Source organism: Hemiscyllium ocellatum, chromosome 20, assembly GCF_020745735.1.
Source record: "Hemiscyllium ocellatum isolate sHemOce1 chromosome 20, sHemOce1.pat.X.cur, whole genome shotgun sequence".
Classification (NCBI taxonomy): Eukaryota; Metazoa; Chordata; class Chondrichthyes; order Orectolobiformes; family Hemiscylliidae; genus Hemiscyllium; species Hemiscyllium ocellatum.
This window is the reverse complement of record NC_083420.1, coordinates 22,979,573-22,994,874: the sequence shown is the minus strand read 5'-3', so window position 1 is coordinate 22,994,874 and position 15,302 is coordinate 22,979,573. Positions and strand designations below refer to the sequence as shown.

General features: G+C 39.7%; 2 protein-coding genes across 3 annotated transcripts in view; one reads left to right on the top strand and one right to left on the bottom strand.

Annotated features, from left to right (window-relative positions):
* Positions 1-3,350: 3,350 nt before the first annotated feature.
* aimp2 (aminoacyl tRNA synthetase complex interacting multifunctional protein 2) lies at positions 3,351-11,016 on the bottom strand. The gene is made up of 4 exons (XM_060840201.1): positions 10,851-11,016; positions 8,199-8,405; positions 6,274-6,505; positions 3,351-4,065 (listed from the first exon to the last, which is right to left on the bottom strand). Exons 1-4 carry the CDS (start codon positions 10,956-10,958, stop codon positions 3,683-3,685), a joined length of 930 nt encoding a protein of 309 aa, XP_060696184.1. The 5' UTR covers positions 10,959-11,016; the 3' UTR covers positions 3,351-3,682.
* Positions 11,017-11,294: 278 nt separating this feature from the next.
* Positions 11,295-15,302, top strand: part of pms2 (PMS1 homolog 2, mismatch repair system component) — a 36,660-nt gene continuing 32,652 nt past the window's right edge. The window contains exons 1-2 of one of the 2 annotated variants that reach the window (XM_060840199.1): positions 11,295-11,417; positions 11,614-12,160. In XM_060840199.1, the coding sequence (XP_060696182.1) occupies positions 12,006-12,160 (155 nt within the window). In that variant the 5' untranslated portion in view covers positions 11,295-11,417; positions 11,614-12,005. The remainder of the gene's footprint in view (positions 11,418-11,613; positions 12,161-15,302) is intronic. The other variant, XM_060840200.1, reaches the window with a different exon arrangement.

Genomic DNA, 15,302 nt, shown 5'->3' with positions numbered 1-15,302 from the left:
GACAGTGTCAAGGCTTTTCATTCATGGAATTGCTATGTTTCAGCAGGTAGCACTCATTGCAGTCAGAATATTATGCTACCTTCAAGTCTGTCAAGATGATTTCAGAATTAACAGAATTTCGGAAGAGCACAACCGAAGCTTGTGCTATTTTCATGACCCCCTTCTTTAGTAGCTTTAAATGTAGATTATCTGGCCTTGGTAATTTGTCAGCTTTTAGTACTGGGAAATTTAATGGGACTATTTCTTTTATTTCAATATCATTTCTGATAGATCCCTACTTCCCTCACATTGGAGAAGTTACTGTATATACTTGTGTATAGTTTGATCTCATGTATAATGAGACCCCTTATTTTGGCCAAAAAATCTGGTATTTTTCATATACTGCATATAGATGTCGACCCTAGTTTTTCAGGGGTCCGAAAAAATCCCATAATATTTGTGATATACGATCAGAAGAGGTTTTGTTTACTGTGAATATAAGTTTTTTTTTCAAATGTAAAGTGTTTATCATATATTAAGTTTCATGCATTTTTAAAATTAAAATACTATCAGTTTTTTTTTGTTTTTATTGCTCCTATGTTTTTATTTCATGAATTGTGTGTTGTACAAATACACACAATTGATGGCAATGACCGCCTGCTGATAACACCTATTAACTTTTGTACATATGTGTAGGTCTACATGCACTTAACGGTACTGGTAACTGGAATACAGTACAACAGTACCCTTCTACTGTAGCAGGCAGAATGGAGACAGTAATTTTGTATATAAATATTCAATAATGGCCATAATTCTTTTTCATTTCATTGTGTTTATTATTTTGTATAGCTATCTGGCTTGTTCGTCCATTTTTTGACTCATACCAAATTTGAATTGCATCCCCTCAAACAATACCTTCTGTATTAGTCGACTTCCTAATTTCAATTTAAAAAATGGTCTTCAAAACTTGACCTATATACAAATATATATGACAATGGTCTTCTCCTGGGAGGACACAATTGTTCTCAGTTATCAACTCTCCCATTTCAGAATGAGGGATATTTGTCTGCACTAACCATTTCCTTTTTACACACTCCTGAAAGTGCACATATTCTTTGAAAATTTACATTCACTGTTTCCCCTTTTTAAAATCAATCTCTTGTCCTCATGAGCTCTGAGCTGCTTCTAGTCCTGAGGTTTGTTACCTTTTCCAGCAGCTCTGATTCTAAACACTATATTTGTTTTATTAATTATATATCGTACAGATTTCTTGTTGTGTTCTTTCACCCAGGACTGTAGAATTATTGCAATGCATGCATTTGTTCCTTAAACATTATCCACTGCCTATCCAGTTATGCCTTATATAAAAAAGTTACCCAATCACAACCAACTCACCTCTCATACAATCGTAGTTTCCGTTGTTCAGCTTTAGAACTCTAGGTTTGGATTAACTATTGCAATTTCTAGGAAAAAGTGAGGACTCCAAATGCTGGAGATCGGAGTTAAGAGTGTGGTGCTGGAAAAGCAGCAAGTCAGACAACATCTAAGGAGCAGGAGAATTGATGTTTCAGGCATAAGCCCTTCATCACGAATGAGGATTGGGTGGGGGGGGAGGTTAAAGAAAAATGGAAGGGAGGATGGGAATGGGGGAAGGTAGCTGAGAATGTGATAGATAGATGAATGTGGGGGAGAAGTTTAGGTAGGAGGGGATGGATGGGAAAGGTGATGGACAGGTCAGGAGGGCAGTGCCAAGATGGAGGCTTGGAATTGGGATAATGCAGGGGTGAGGGGAAATGAGAAAACTGGTGAAATCCACATTGATCTCACGTGGTTGCAGAGGCCCAAGACAGAATATGAGATGTTCTTCTTCCAGGTATCAGGTGGTAAAGGTTTGGTGATTGAGGAGGCCAAGACCTGCATGACCTTGGTGGAGTGAGAGGGGTAGTTGAAGTGTTCAGCCATGGACCGGTGGGGTTGGTTGGTGCGCGTGTCCCAGAGATGTTCTCGGAAGTTGGCATCCTGTCTCCCTGACGTAGAGGAGACCACATCAGGTGCAACGGATACAGTAGGTGACATTGGAGGTACAGATAAATTTCTGTCGGGTGTAGAAGGATCCTTTGGGACCTTGGATGGAGGTGAGGGGGGTGGTATGGGTGTATCTTTTGCACTTCCTGTAGTGGCGGGGGAAGGTGCTGGGAGTGGGGTGTGGGCTGGTGAGAGGGGTGGATCTGATGAGAGTTGCAGTGGAAAATCTCAGATGGTGGGGTCCATTTGTAGGTAGTGGAAGATGAGGACTGGGGGGGCGGGGTGGTTCTGCTTCTTCAAAGACCACAATTTCCCCTCTCACGTGGTCAACAATGCCCTCCAGTGCATCGCCTCCACTTCCTACATCACTGCCCTTGTGTCCCACCCCCCTCAACACTACAAGGACAGAATGCCTCGGTCCCCATCTCTGTATATTGCATCATCCTCTGCCACTTCTGCCACCTACAAATGAACCCCAACACTAAACGTATATTCCCCTCCCCACCCTATCAGCATTCCAGGGAGACCATTTCTTCCAAGACTCCCTCGTCAAATCCACACCCCCACCCCCAACAGCCCACACCCCACTCCAAGCACCTTCCCTGCCACCACAGGAAGTGCAAAACCTGCACCCACAACTCTATTCAAGGCCCCAAAAGATCCTTCTACATCCGACAGAAATTTATCTATCTCCACCTATGTCACCTACTGGATCCATTGCACCCGACGTAGTCTCCTTTACATCGGGGAGGACACCAATTTACAGATTGTTTCAGAGAATATATCCATGACACCCGCACCAACCAACCCCACTGCCCCGTGGCTGAACCCTTCACCATCTTGAACATACTTTGGGAATTAATCTGCCAGTATTATTACTACTGGAGTACGATCAGTCAAAATGTAGATTAGCCTTCACAAACTGATCCAGGAAGATACTTAACCCTTACTTTCAGGCAAGTAAAAACAGACCATAAGTATATCCTTGTTAGTACTGTCACATCCTGAGAATAAATATTCAAGTCAAAAGTACACAAAAAAGGGGTTAAGGTTGCTTACACAAGTCCACTCAAATCTCTTCGATAGTGTGTACTGCAAATTTTAAATTTATGAATCATGGAAATGCTGTTGCCTGGAGCAAATTATGTTCAAATACTTCCTGGCTGCTTAGTTGTAGACACAAGACATCTGATCAACCTGTTCTACTCATCAATTACATTCAACTTTTTTACTGTCATAGAGCAATGCAAGAGTTACTGTTCTTTGATTACAGCACACATTATTAGAAGAACTATTCATGGTGTAAACATGTTGTCAGCAAGGTCAGCAATCTTGACTGCCTAAAGTGCAAGTTGATTATATTTTAATTCATACTGTTTAAAATAGTATTAAGTCTACAGAATGGCAGCATGAACCCACATGAAGTCCATAGTTATTGGCCATCTTGTGTTGTTGCTTGTGTGAATTACATGTCTGGCAGATATTCCTGAAAATGCTTTTTAGATTCACGAACTAAAACGCACAAGTTTAAAATTTTATAAGTTTTTTTTCAGTTAAAGAATGCCTCTAAAACATATTTATTAAATAGGCATTTCATGAGCAAACATTGAGATTTAAAAGTATTGTATAGGCATTAACTACAAGGGACTAAATGTACAGATTCAATCATAAGTATGATTCATTTTAACTGCTTTAGTGCTAGATGAAAGCATGCTAAATTTTCACATGATTTAACCCATCTCTGGACATTAGCTGGAACATTGGCAAGCTCTGTCTGCTTCAAGGCACAGTAAAGCATAATATCAGCCAATGTCAGATCAACTCCCACGAGCCAGGGGTTCTTGCCAAGGGAAGAGTTTAAGGTATGTAGCACAGCTGCCTTCTCTTTGTTGCTACCCTTCTTCAGCTGAAAGATGGCAACATCCACCCAGTTGTCGATCTGTGTTGAGGTCACCGCGTTATATTCACGGCCAAGAAGTGCAAAGAGGAAACGGGCAACATTCCCCTCACCTTCAATGGAGCACATGCTTTGGACGCTAAATTTCATCTGAGGTTTTTGTACTGCCAAAAGAAAAACAGAAGCTGTCACACACAGCAAGTCTAAAACACACAGACAAACCTCAAGACTTATGTTATCAAATTAGAAACTTTGAATAAGTGCCAACAGTGGGCACTATATGTCATAGGCATGAGTAATGCTCAGTAATCCTCAGGCATGGATCAATTAACAACCAATAAAACACAGCTGTTCTAATACTTGTGTTGCCAGAGGCCTATTGCTGCTGGGGAAACTGGTACTGCACAATCAAAAACTGTCAAAGCTTATGACTGATAACAGTAGCAATTGTAAGTGGAATCTTACACAACAGTTGGAGGTTTACCTTCCTGCATCATGTTCAAGCCTCAATAAAATCGCAGCAAATCCCATCCAAGAATGAACTGTTTAGCAACAGTAATGACAATTTATCATCATCATCCTCCTGCCAAATCTCTAGACTTAACTCTGATCACTAATGTAGCTTGTCCAGGTTTCAGGATTATTCCATGTTTGTTAGTATTACTGCATCGTACCCACTTTCACACAAGGTACCAAAGTTAATATTGTTTCCTGAGCCATTCACAACTTAAGTAAATTAACAAATTATAGGTCCACAGAGTGCAGTGGCAGACATTTAAGGGGATGTTTCAGAACACACAATAGATACATTGTAATGAGTAAGAAAAAAATCCAAGGACTCCCCCTCCTTGTTTAACTAGAAGTGTTAAAGATAGTATCAAACAAAGAAAAGGCAAACAATTGTGTAAACAGGTACAGCTCAGAAGTTTGGGCAGAATATAGAAAAGCAAAGAATGACATCAAAAAAATTAACCCAAGAAAAAGCTAGTCAGAAATAGAGTTAACATTGGTAAAATAGGAAGTCAGACTGGGGAATCAATAATGGAAAATATGGAGGGTGAATTGAACAAGTATTTTGCATCAGTCTTCACTGTAAAAGGATACAAAAGTAGCGATAAATCAGGAAAATTTAAGGCAAGGAAGAACTTAGGAAAAATCACTATCATTGAGAGGTGGTACTGAATAAATTGTTGGAACTGCAGGCTGACAAGTGCTAAGTCTATTGGACTTCATCCTTAAAAGTGACTAGTGAAATAGTTGGTGCATTAGTTTTACTTTTCCAAACTCCCTTAATTCAAAGACAGTCCTATTAGATTGAAACATAGCAAATGTAACTCTTATTTAAAAGAAAGACAAAAAAAAGCAAGAAATTATAGGCTAGTTAACTCAATATTTGTCATAGGGAAAATGTTTTTTTAGATTAGATTAGATTATTTGCAGTGTGGAAACAGGCCCTTCGGCCCAACAAGTCCACACCGACCCGCCGAAGCGTAACCCACCCATACCCCTACATTTACCCCTTACCTAACACTACGGGCAATTTAGCGTGGCCAATTCACCTGATCCGCACATCTTTGGACTGTGGGAGGAAACCGGAGCACCCGGAGGAAACCCACACAGACATGGGGAGAACGTGCAAACTCCACACAGTCAGTCGCCTGAGTCGGGAACTGAACCCGGGTCTCAGGCGCTGTGAGGCAGCAGTGCTAACCACTGTGCCACCGTGCCGCCCATACCACTGTGCCACCGTGCCGCCCATGTTAGAAATGATAAATGAATGCATTGTAGGATACTTGGAAAAGTTGAAAGTAATCAGGCAGTGTCAACGTAGTTTTGTGAAAGGAAAATTATGTTTGACTCATCTATTGGAGTTCTTTGACAGAGTAACATGTGCTGTAGATAAAAGGGATCCAGTGGAAGTACTGCATTTGGACATGCACAAAAGGTTATTGTGAAAAATAAACGTTCATAATATAGAGGAAACACACAGACAGAGATAGGCTCTCTAACAGGAAGCTGAATGGGGTAATTGGGTCTTTTTCAGCCAGATGTAACAACGGTTGTGCCACAGGGATCAGTACTGGGACTTTAACTATTTACAATGCTTATAAATGACATGGATGCAGGAATGAGAGAGAAAGTTGCCAAATTAGATCATGATTGGTCTCTACCTCAAAAACAGACAGGAAAGACTAAGCATGTATCTGCTGGATTTTAGAAATTTTAAGAGACAAACTAATTGAAACATATAAAATTCTAAAGGTTCTTGAATGGGTAGATGGAGAGAGAATATTTCCTCTTATGGGAAAATCCAGAAGTATTAAGCTTGTTTTCAGGAAAGCTTCAAGCACGTCCTAATTGTTTTTACTCACCATCCTTCCAAACAAGAGTGAAGCCAAGTTGATATTCCCTTCGTGAATGACTGCGATTTCCCTCACCTAGACAATTCCAGAGTTTGGAGGGAACATTTTGCACGGAAGAATGTACATGTACTGATGATAGCACCTTATATTGTTGACACAGCAAACCATGCAGGACTAGTAGGGACAGTGGAACCTCAGAAGGGTTAGCATTGATGACGATATCTTGGAGGACACCAGGACTCTAAAGTGAAGCATAATTAAAGGTAATTGTGAATACAATGCTCTCATACAAATTGACAACATAGCAACAGAAGTGGTCATTCAATTAGATCATGGCTGGCTGTACCTCAATTGAATATCCTTTGATAACCTAACAAAAATCATAGAAATCTCAGTTTCTAATTTAATTGACCTAGCAATTAATAAGTGGAAAATCTCCTTTATTAGATTTCACTAGAGCCAAAGGCTCAATTTTATGGACAGGCATGAATAGAGAGGTATTGAACATGTTCTTTATAGCAACTGAATTAGAGGCTTTAATTGTATGAACAGATTATGTCAAATCAGTAATTTTACTGATGTAAAGACTGCTCTTAATTACAATAAAAAGCCTACACCAAGTGTTAAATCAGTAACAAAGTGTTGATATAACAAACAGTTTTAAGTAACAGCAAGTTGTGAATTACTAATATCTGCATTATAGTTCAGGAGGTCAAAATACAAGAAGTCAAAAGAAATTGACATGTTGCAAATAATTATCCATTTTATCTATCAGACAACCACATGAAAATTCTACAATAGATACTATCCCTTTGATTAACGATAAAGAAGAAACAATGGAGCACACAAGTGATAATTATCTGCTTTGGTAAAGAAATAAATCTTTATGGCCACAATTCAAATATAAAGTGTAAAAGATTGCTAACTATACAAATGGCCAACTGGAAATCACAAGAATGATAAAAACAATTATATTTATAGTATAGCAAAGAACCATAAAGATAAAACTTCAAAAGCAGATAAATATATAAAAGGAATCAATAAGCAATCTTATACCAGTCTCAACAGTGCAGTTTAACTTTTAAATGCCTTATTCACAAGAAATCTTCACTAATGTTCCTGACCCCCCCCAAATCAAAAAGATAGTGAATCAGAACAATTGATGTGTATAGCAACTCAATTTATAGCAATGCTAAAGCTATCTTTATATGCAGAACATTACTGTAGCATGTCCTATAAGACAGTACACAAGTGCATACCAAGGTCAGAACGGATCAGGGGAGAAATAGGTTGGTTACTGAAAGTCCAGTTTTTAGGTCAATTTTGAAAGTAATAAAGAAAGAGTCATGCATTATAGTTGGAATGATAAAGGAGTGCATTACACAGGATGTACTCGGAGCTACGAGGGAAACAGAAATATCTGTAGCTCACGGAGCAGAAGTGAGCTTCTATGTACAAGCTATTGCTCAGATGATTGCACTTGCATCATTGAAGATTGACACATTGAGTTCCACTCCAGGACTTGACAACAATCTCATCTGATATTCTGGTACAATAGCTAGGGAGTGCTGCAGTGCCAGAGATGCGATCTTTTGGATGAGATGTTAAACTGAAGTCCCATTTGCTCTTGCAAATACCATTACAGTATTTCAAGAGGAGGGAAGATTTGGGTCAACATTTACCCCTCAATTAACATCACAAAAACAGATTATCTGGTCGTTCTCCGATTGTTGTTTGAATGAGTGAGTTGCGTACAGAGTAGTTACCACATTTCCAATATTATGACAATGACCACATTTAAAGGTATTTCATTGGTTTTACAGCAGTTTGGAACATCCTGTGGTTGTGAAAGGTGCTCTATAAATGAAAGTTTTTAATCCTTCATCATTAAATTGATGCTTAAAAGCACTTTTTGAGATGAGATTCAGACTTACCTTTCCCAATACAGAACTTAAATTAGCTACAGTATGGATTTTTGGTATAAGACAAGCATGGTCAATCTCTGCAATATCAAGGTCAGCATCTGGTGTAAGCACAGTCTTCGAGAGCCCATCAACAACTGCCTTCAGGTCATACAAACGTTTCAGTATTTCTGTTTGCCTCAATTCTAAGTTCTGGAGTACTGGATATTCACCTGCATTCTGAAAACACAACCAATTTATTAGACATTATATGTGTCAATGCTTCAGAGATCTCGCTTTGTATAAATTGGCTGCTGTATTTCCCTGCACTGTAATTCAAAAGTTGACTGAAGTGCATTGTAACATCCTAAAGCTGTGAAAGGTGCTCAATCAATGCAAGCTATTTTCTCTATTCACTTTGGGAGATTCAGGAATGAAAGTGAAAGTATTTATAATTGTTCAGCAGAAAGCTTTGAAAAACAGTCTACATTTGAAAGATACTGTCAGGTTTTGCTACATGCTACAATAATAAAACGAAGCAATTATTTACGCCTTGCCATAGCTCTCCACATTGACATGTGCTAGCTCTTTATAAGAGCTACCCAAGGATGTTCCAGCAATGTTTTCTCCCCGTGACCATGAGATGTTTTCCTTTTTTGAAATATATATAAAATATCCTGTTTTATTTTCCAAAATGAATTATTACATCTTCAAGATAATACTTAGTTGAGAAAAAAGTTGTTCAGCCACCTGGTCTATGCTGGTGCTTACATTCCATACAACTCTCATCTCATTCCTCAAATTTAACTGTCAAATTACTCCTGTGTTCCTTTTTTCTTTAACGTGTTTATCTAACTTTCCCTTAAACACACCAATTGTAATCATCATAGCTACAAATTGGTGGTAATTCTACAACATATTCAATCTCCTTATTGGGTTTCTGATTATTAGATAATTATGGCTCTCCATCTGGTGTCTCTTAAATAGAAACAGTCTATCCTATCAAAGACGTTCATAATTTTAAAGACTTCAATCAAGTCAGCTCTTAACACTGTTTTCTAGAAAGTCCACACTGTGCAACATTTCTGCTTGTTACAAGCTCTCAGTTCTGCAGTATCCTTGTCAATGCTTTTACACTTTCTTCACAGACACTTCTTTAAATAACAGGAAATCCAGACTCTGCACCATATGGAGGACACAGTTAATAATGATGAATACTGTAACAAAATAAGAACATTTAATTGGTAAATTAATTCCAAAATAAATTGGGTGTAAGATGTTGCAGATGGTATGAAGAAAAGGGGCAATACATCTTGGAACTGAAAGTTTAAATGGGAGAAAGGAGCAAGGAAAAACAGTGTTACAATGCCGTTTAACAAATGCGCAAAAAATAAAGGTAGATTTCTAAAGGTATGGAATTGAAAAAGGTGAGAAGTTGAGATGAAACTTTCTCTATTAACTAAAACATAAATGTTGTTGCCTAATGCAAGTCAGCTGTATTAGAAATGATAACTTTTTTAGAATATTGTTGAGACTCTGAATTCCTAGATTGATATTACAACTGTTAAAATTCACACTCAAAATACACTTCCTTTCAGATGAGACGTTAAGATGAGACTCCATCTGCCCTCTCAGGTAGGTATAAAAGATCCTGCATCAAAACATGTGGCACTGGAAAAGCACAGCAGGTCAGGCAGCATCCAAGGAGCAGGAGAGTTGATGTTTCAGGCATAAGCACTTCATCAGGATCGCCTGAAACAACTATTCTCCTGTTCCTTGGATGCTGTCTGACCTGCTGTGCTTTTCCAGCGCCACTCTTTTTGACTCTGATCTCCAGCATCTGCAGTCTTTACTTTCTCCATAAAAGGTCCTGTGTTATTTTGAACAGAACGAAAGCTATCTCCAATAGCTTGACAATATTTATTGCTAAATCAACATTCCAGAAGGCTAAATTTGTGCGAGTTTACCAAGTGTAAACTGACTAGTGCTACGAAAGTGACATTTCAAAACACTTCAGGCCACTTCACAGGATGGGAAATAGAATCATGGAATCCCACAGCATGGAGACAGGCCCTTCGGTCTACAGTGGTGTATTCCAACCAAAATGCGCCGTGGAAAACTTAAGTCTTCCTTTCTCTCTTCTCTCTATACAACGCTGTCAAATCTGCTGAGCATTTCCACTTCTGACACTTTATTCTATTTTAACGCCCCCCACGAAACCCTGGTTAAATATGATTTGGAGATGCCGGTGTTGGACTGGGGTGTACAAAGTTAAAAATCACACAACACCAGGTTATAGTCCAACAGGTTTAATTGGAAGCACTAGCTTTGGGAGCGCTGCTCCTTCATCAGGTGATTGTGGAGGGCTCGATCGTAACAGAATTTATAGCAAAAATTTGCAGTGAGATGTAACTGAAATTATACATTGAAAAAATTGATTGTTAAGCCTTTCATCCGAAAGCTAGTGTGCTTCCAATTAAACCTGTTGGACTATAACCTGGTGTTGTGTGATTTTTAACCTGGTTAAATATGTGCTATATATTGAAGGTTTCGGGATGTTAGGGAATTCGCAAAAATAACATATATCAAAAACTTTCATGTGGAGGAGGCTCGAGAGGGAGTCGGTGGAAGGAAGAGTCCTGGGCCCGTGAGGAGCGGCTTCACCACAACCCACGACATCCATACCTGAGTATCCGTAGTGCCTCGATGAATATTGGGCACCTTGTACATGCAGGTGGGCAGATCAACGGCTTCCTCACTAAGGAGATAAGAATTTACTTTGTACATCTCCATTACTGAAAACCCAAGCCGGCCCAACCTCACTTACAACCTATCGCAAAACCTCCCATCATTCCCCGCAGCCTCAACGCGACCTTCGCGTCTCTGATTGGATAGTGCGCACGTCAATCAAATGAGCACGAATACAACTGTTTGATTAAATAATCTTCAATAAAATTTATCGACTTTCTTTATCATAATTAAGTTCACTGGTATGTAATAAAAGGCTTTATTTTTTAACGCAGTTCATAACGGTCGACTGGTTCTCGGTGCATTATGGATCTTGTAGTTTGTTGACGTGGAGTGCCCGCGTTGTTCCTTTGGGGACTACATTTCCCAGAGGGCAGTTCGACTGCTGGCTGGCGCGGATGGACGATGATGTCCGTTCGAAGGGAGAGATGAGCGGCGGGTAATTTGTGCTGGAGAATTTTTTTTGTTGGTTGCAGTCGTTTTGTTGGGGGCAATGGAAGCCTGGTGAGTCCCAAAGAATGGAGGCCCGAACATCGGAGTAGCTTCACTGTGTTCAGTATGCGGTTGTGGGTGAGATGACAGTGACCCGCCGTGGCTCACTGGGGCGCGCTCCTGTCCCTGAATCACAGGGTTTCCTCACTCCTGGACCCAAAGCTGGACTGACACCCAGTGACGGGATTAATGCACTGTCCTCTTTCAGGTCAGGCGTTGTTACGACAAGGCCTCGTCCACTCGCAAGTGGGAGTAAAAGTTTCCACGAAGTTATTTTCAAGAAGAGCATGGAAGTCTTTACTGTCCGACCAACATCACTAAAACACTTCATTGGCTCACTATCACAGCTGCTGATGGGGATTTGATGTTAGTAAACTGCCTGCTGCGTTGCAACAATGTATGAACTTAGGAGAGTACTTCCAGGTGGCTGTAAATGCTTTTGGATGTCTTGTGGCTGTGCAAGGTGCCATAGATATGCAAATGTGTCTTTCATCTCCACTCATCACAAATCCAAGCTTGACCAAAACTCGACTTGCAATCAAGGGAGTGAGATCAGAGTGGCTGCCCTTGGCATTGAAGCCATTTTTGACGAAGGAGTAAATGGGAATTGGGGGGAAACTCCGCTGGCACGAAGGAAGGTCGTTTTGGTTGTTGGAGATTAGTACTCCCAGCTTTGAGACATCTCTTCAGGAGTTACTCAGAGTCGGCATTTTTAATCAACCTCTTCAGAGATGTTATGATACACCTTTGGTTAGGTAGGTTGGCCATGCTAAATTACCGAAAATGTCCAGGCATTATGTACACTAGGTGGATTAGCCATGGAAAATACAGGAGTATAGGGATAGGGTGAGTCTGGGTGAGATGCTGTTCAAGGGAATAGTGTGGACTCGATGGGTGGAATGGCCTGCTTCCGCATTAAGTATTCTATGACCTCTAGAATAGGTGGCCTCTATTGAACTCTGGCCTCCTGGCTTGGAGGTGGAGACACCACTGCACCATAAGAGCCCTACTTCTTCACAGTAGAGTCCTAGGCCTGCTTAACCATCTTCTTCAACGAAAATACCTTCCTTGCTTCATCAACAACTATCCCACCATTGTAAGATTAAATTGTATCTCTGCTCTGTTTACTACAATTCTAGTGGCATATTTTCTGAACCAGCTTCCAGAAATGGGATCCAATTTTGAACTCTCCAAACTCTATCTCAAGCTGTTCAAACCAATGTTTGGCTCTGTCTCTCTGGCATCTTTTTGTTCTCTGCTGCAAACAGAGGTAAGGAACCGATGGAGGAATGAGAGAGAGGATGCTAAATTCTCACTGTTGTATGAAGATGTTATTTGGAGAGTGAAATATTTTCACTATTTGAGGCTAGTATGGAAATAAAATTGGACACTTTTTCTTTATTTTCTGCCTTTACATTCTATGTTTTGGTTTATTTTTGAGTTTTAATATGACGCTGAAGAGTGGTGACACTGTACACTTTTCACTGTATTTTGGAGCAAGGTACACATGATAATAAATAAATCAAATCAAATTAAAAAGGTATGTTTGCTGATGATTTGGAATGTTCAGCGACTCCTCATGCTGAAACAGTTTATGTCCAAATGCAGCAAGAAGTGGACGGTATCTAGACTTGGACTGAAAAGTGGCAAGTAATATTTGTGCCACACAAATGCCAGGCAGTGATCATCTCCAATGAGGCAACCGACCATTGCCCAATGACATTCAATGGCATTGCCATCACTGAATCATCCATTATCAAGATCCTGAGAGTTAACATTGACCTGAAGCTAGACTGGAAAAGGTATTATCACCATAGTTCTAGAGGACCATTGGGTTTTTCTTTCATTAGAGATGCCTGGTCGTGGTTTAGCCTGAGGGTCACCACGCCTCAAGTAAAGAGTGAGGTTGAGAAGGTGGGACCTTCATGGTCGTCTCAGCCAGTATGGGAATTGAACCCATGCAGTTGACATCATTCTGTATTGCAAACTAGCCATCCAAACTAAGCTAACTGACTCTCACATTCCAAAACTAATTATATAAATATAGCGGCTGTAAAAGCAAGGTGAGGAATCCTGTACTAAGGATTCACTTCTTGATTCCCAAAGTCTGTCCAGGAGTGTAATTGAATATTTGCCACTTGCCTGGTTGAGTACTCCTCCAATAACTCTTCCGAAGCTTGAAACCATCCAGGACAAAGCAGCTCAGTGATTGACACCACATTCTCCACCACTGATGCTCAATTGCAGTAGTGTACCATCTAAAAGATGCAGTGCAGAAGTTCATCAAGGCTTCTTAGCACATTCCAAACCAATGACCAGTTCCACCTTGAGGGACAAAGGCAGCATGGGAAGACCACAATTGCAAGTTTCTCTCCAGACCACTCACCATCCTGTCTTGGAAATCTAGTGACATTCCTTTCGTGCCACTGGGTCAAAATCCTGAAATTTCGTTCCTAATAGCATTGTGAATCTACCTACAATCCATTGACTGCAGCAGTGAAAAAGACAGCAACTTCTCGAGCAGAATTATGGATGGGCAATAAATGCTGGCCCAGTCAGCAATACACAAATCCCATGAGTGAATTAAAAAATAAAGCTCTGTTTGCTCATTAGCCCTTTGCTCATGGGTTTACACTGGTTCTGGTCTCTACAACACTTTCATTTTAAAATTTGTATCTTTATTTCGAAAATCCTCTGTGTCGCACTCTTCCCTATCTCTTAGTCTCTGGACCCCCACAGTCCTCTAAGATGATCTTTCTTCTGGAATATTTCAGTTATGGCCACATACATCCAGATCTTCATCGCTCTGGAATTGATGACTGTTTCTTCAGCTGTCAAAATCCTTTATGCCTCTTTACCCTTCCCTTAATAACCTCCTTAAAGTCTTCCTCTTTGACTAAGCTTTTTATTATTTATATCTATCTTTGACTTTGTCTGCATTTTTTGTTTCATTAAGCTCATTAAAATACCTTGGGAAATTTCAATATGTTAAAGATACTTTATGAATGGAAATTGTTGAATAGACCTCAACGCATTATCTAGTACAGCAGATCTCTGATTTACAAACACCTGACGTATGAACTATTGTACATAAGAATGTGACTTCATACAGGGATGTAATTTTCAAGATCAGACATGTGAACATTACTTGTACTTACAAATGACTCCTTTATATTGTCCTCCATTGTGTTTCGACTTGTATATAAATCAACTTGTGAATGGACTCCAGAATGGAATCCATTCACAACCCAGGGAATGCCTGTACTGAAGGGAGTTCTGCACTGTCAAGCCTGCTAGCTTTGGGATGAGATGTTAAGCTGTTATGTACTTTCTCCAGCAAATGACAAAAGATCTTGTGGAAGAGAAAAAGTATGGAGACTTAGAGTGTTCTAACCAATATTCATTGCTGTAACAACACTACTAAGAACATAGTTACTGGCCAATTCCCTTGCTACTGCATTTGCCTACTTGGCAACTGTAATAGTATTCAAAAGCTCCATGCTGATTGTGAAGTGTTTTAGGTTGTTTGAGAATGTGAAAAGTATTTTACAAATGGAAGTTTGTTTTACTATTTTATCGCACTGCTTTATGCTGTAAACTAGATTGCGTAGCTCAGGAATGGAATGGTGAGATCGCTATGGAAAAATAAAGTCTTCAGGTCTGTTTCCAAATAAATTATAGCCCCTCTTGCAATATTGATCTGTCCTTCATGATGTGAAGTCCTAGTGACGGGTTATAGAATGGGAGACCATATACCAAAGTAATTTGTCAGATTAATGAAAGTAACATGTATATTTTAAGCATTCTCAAGAAGTCTGCATATAATCCAATATCAAAGAACAATTGATATAGTGTGTATTTGCTTGTTAATTGTATCATAATTGACAATGTGTATCA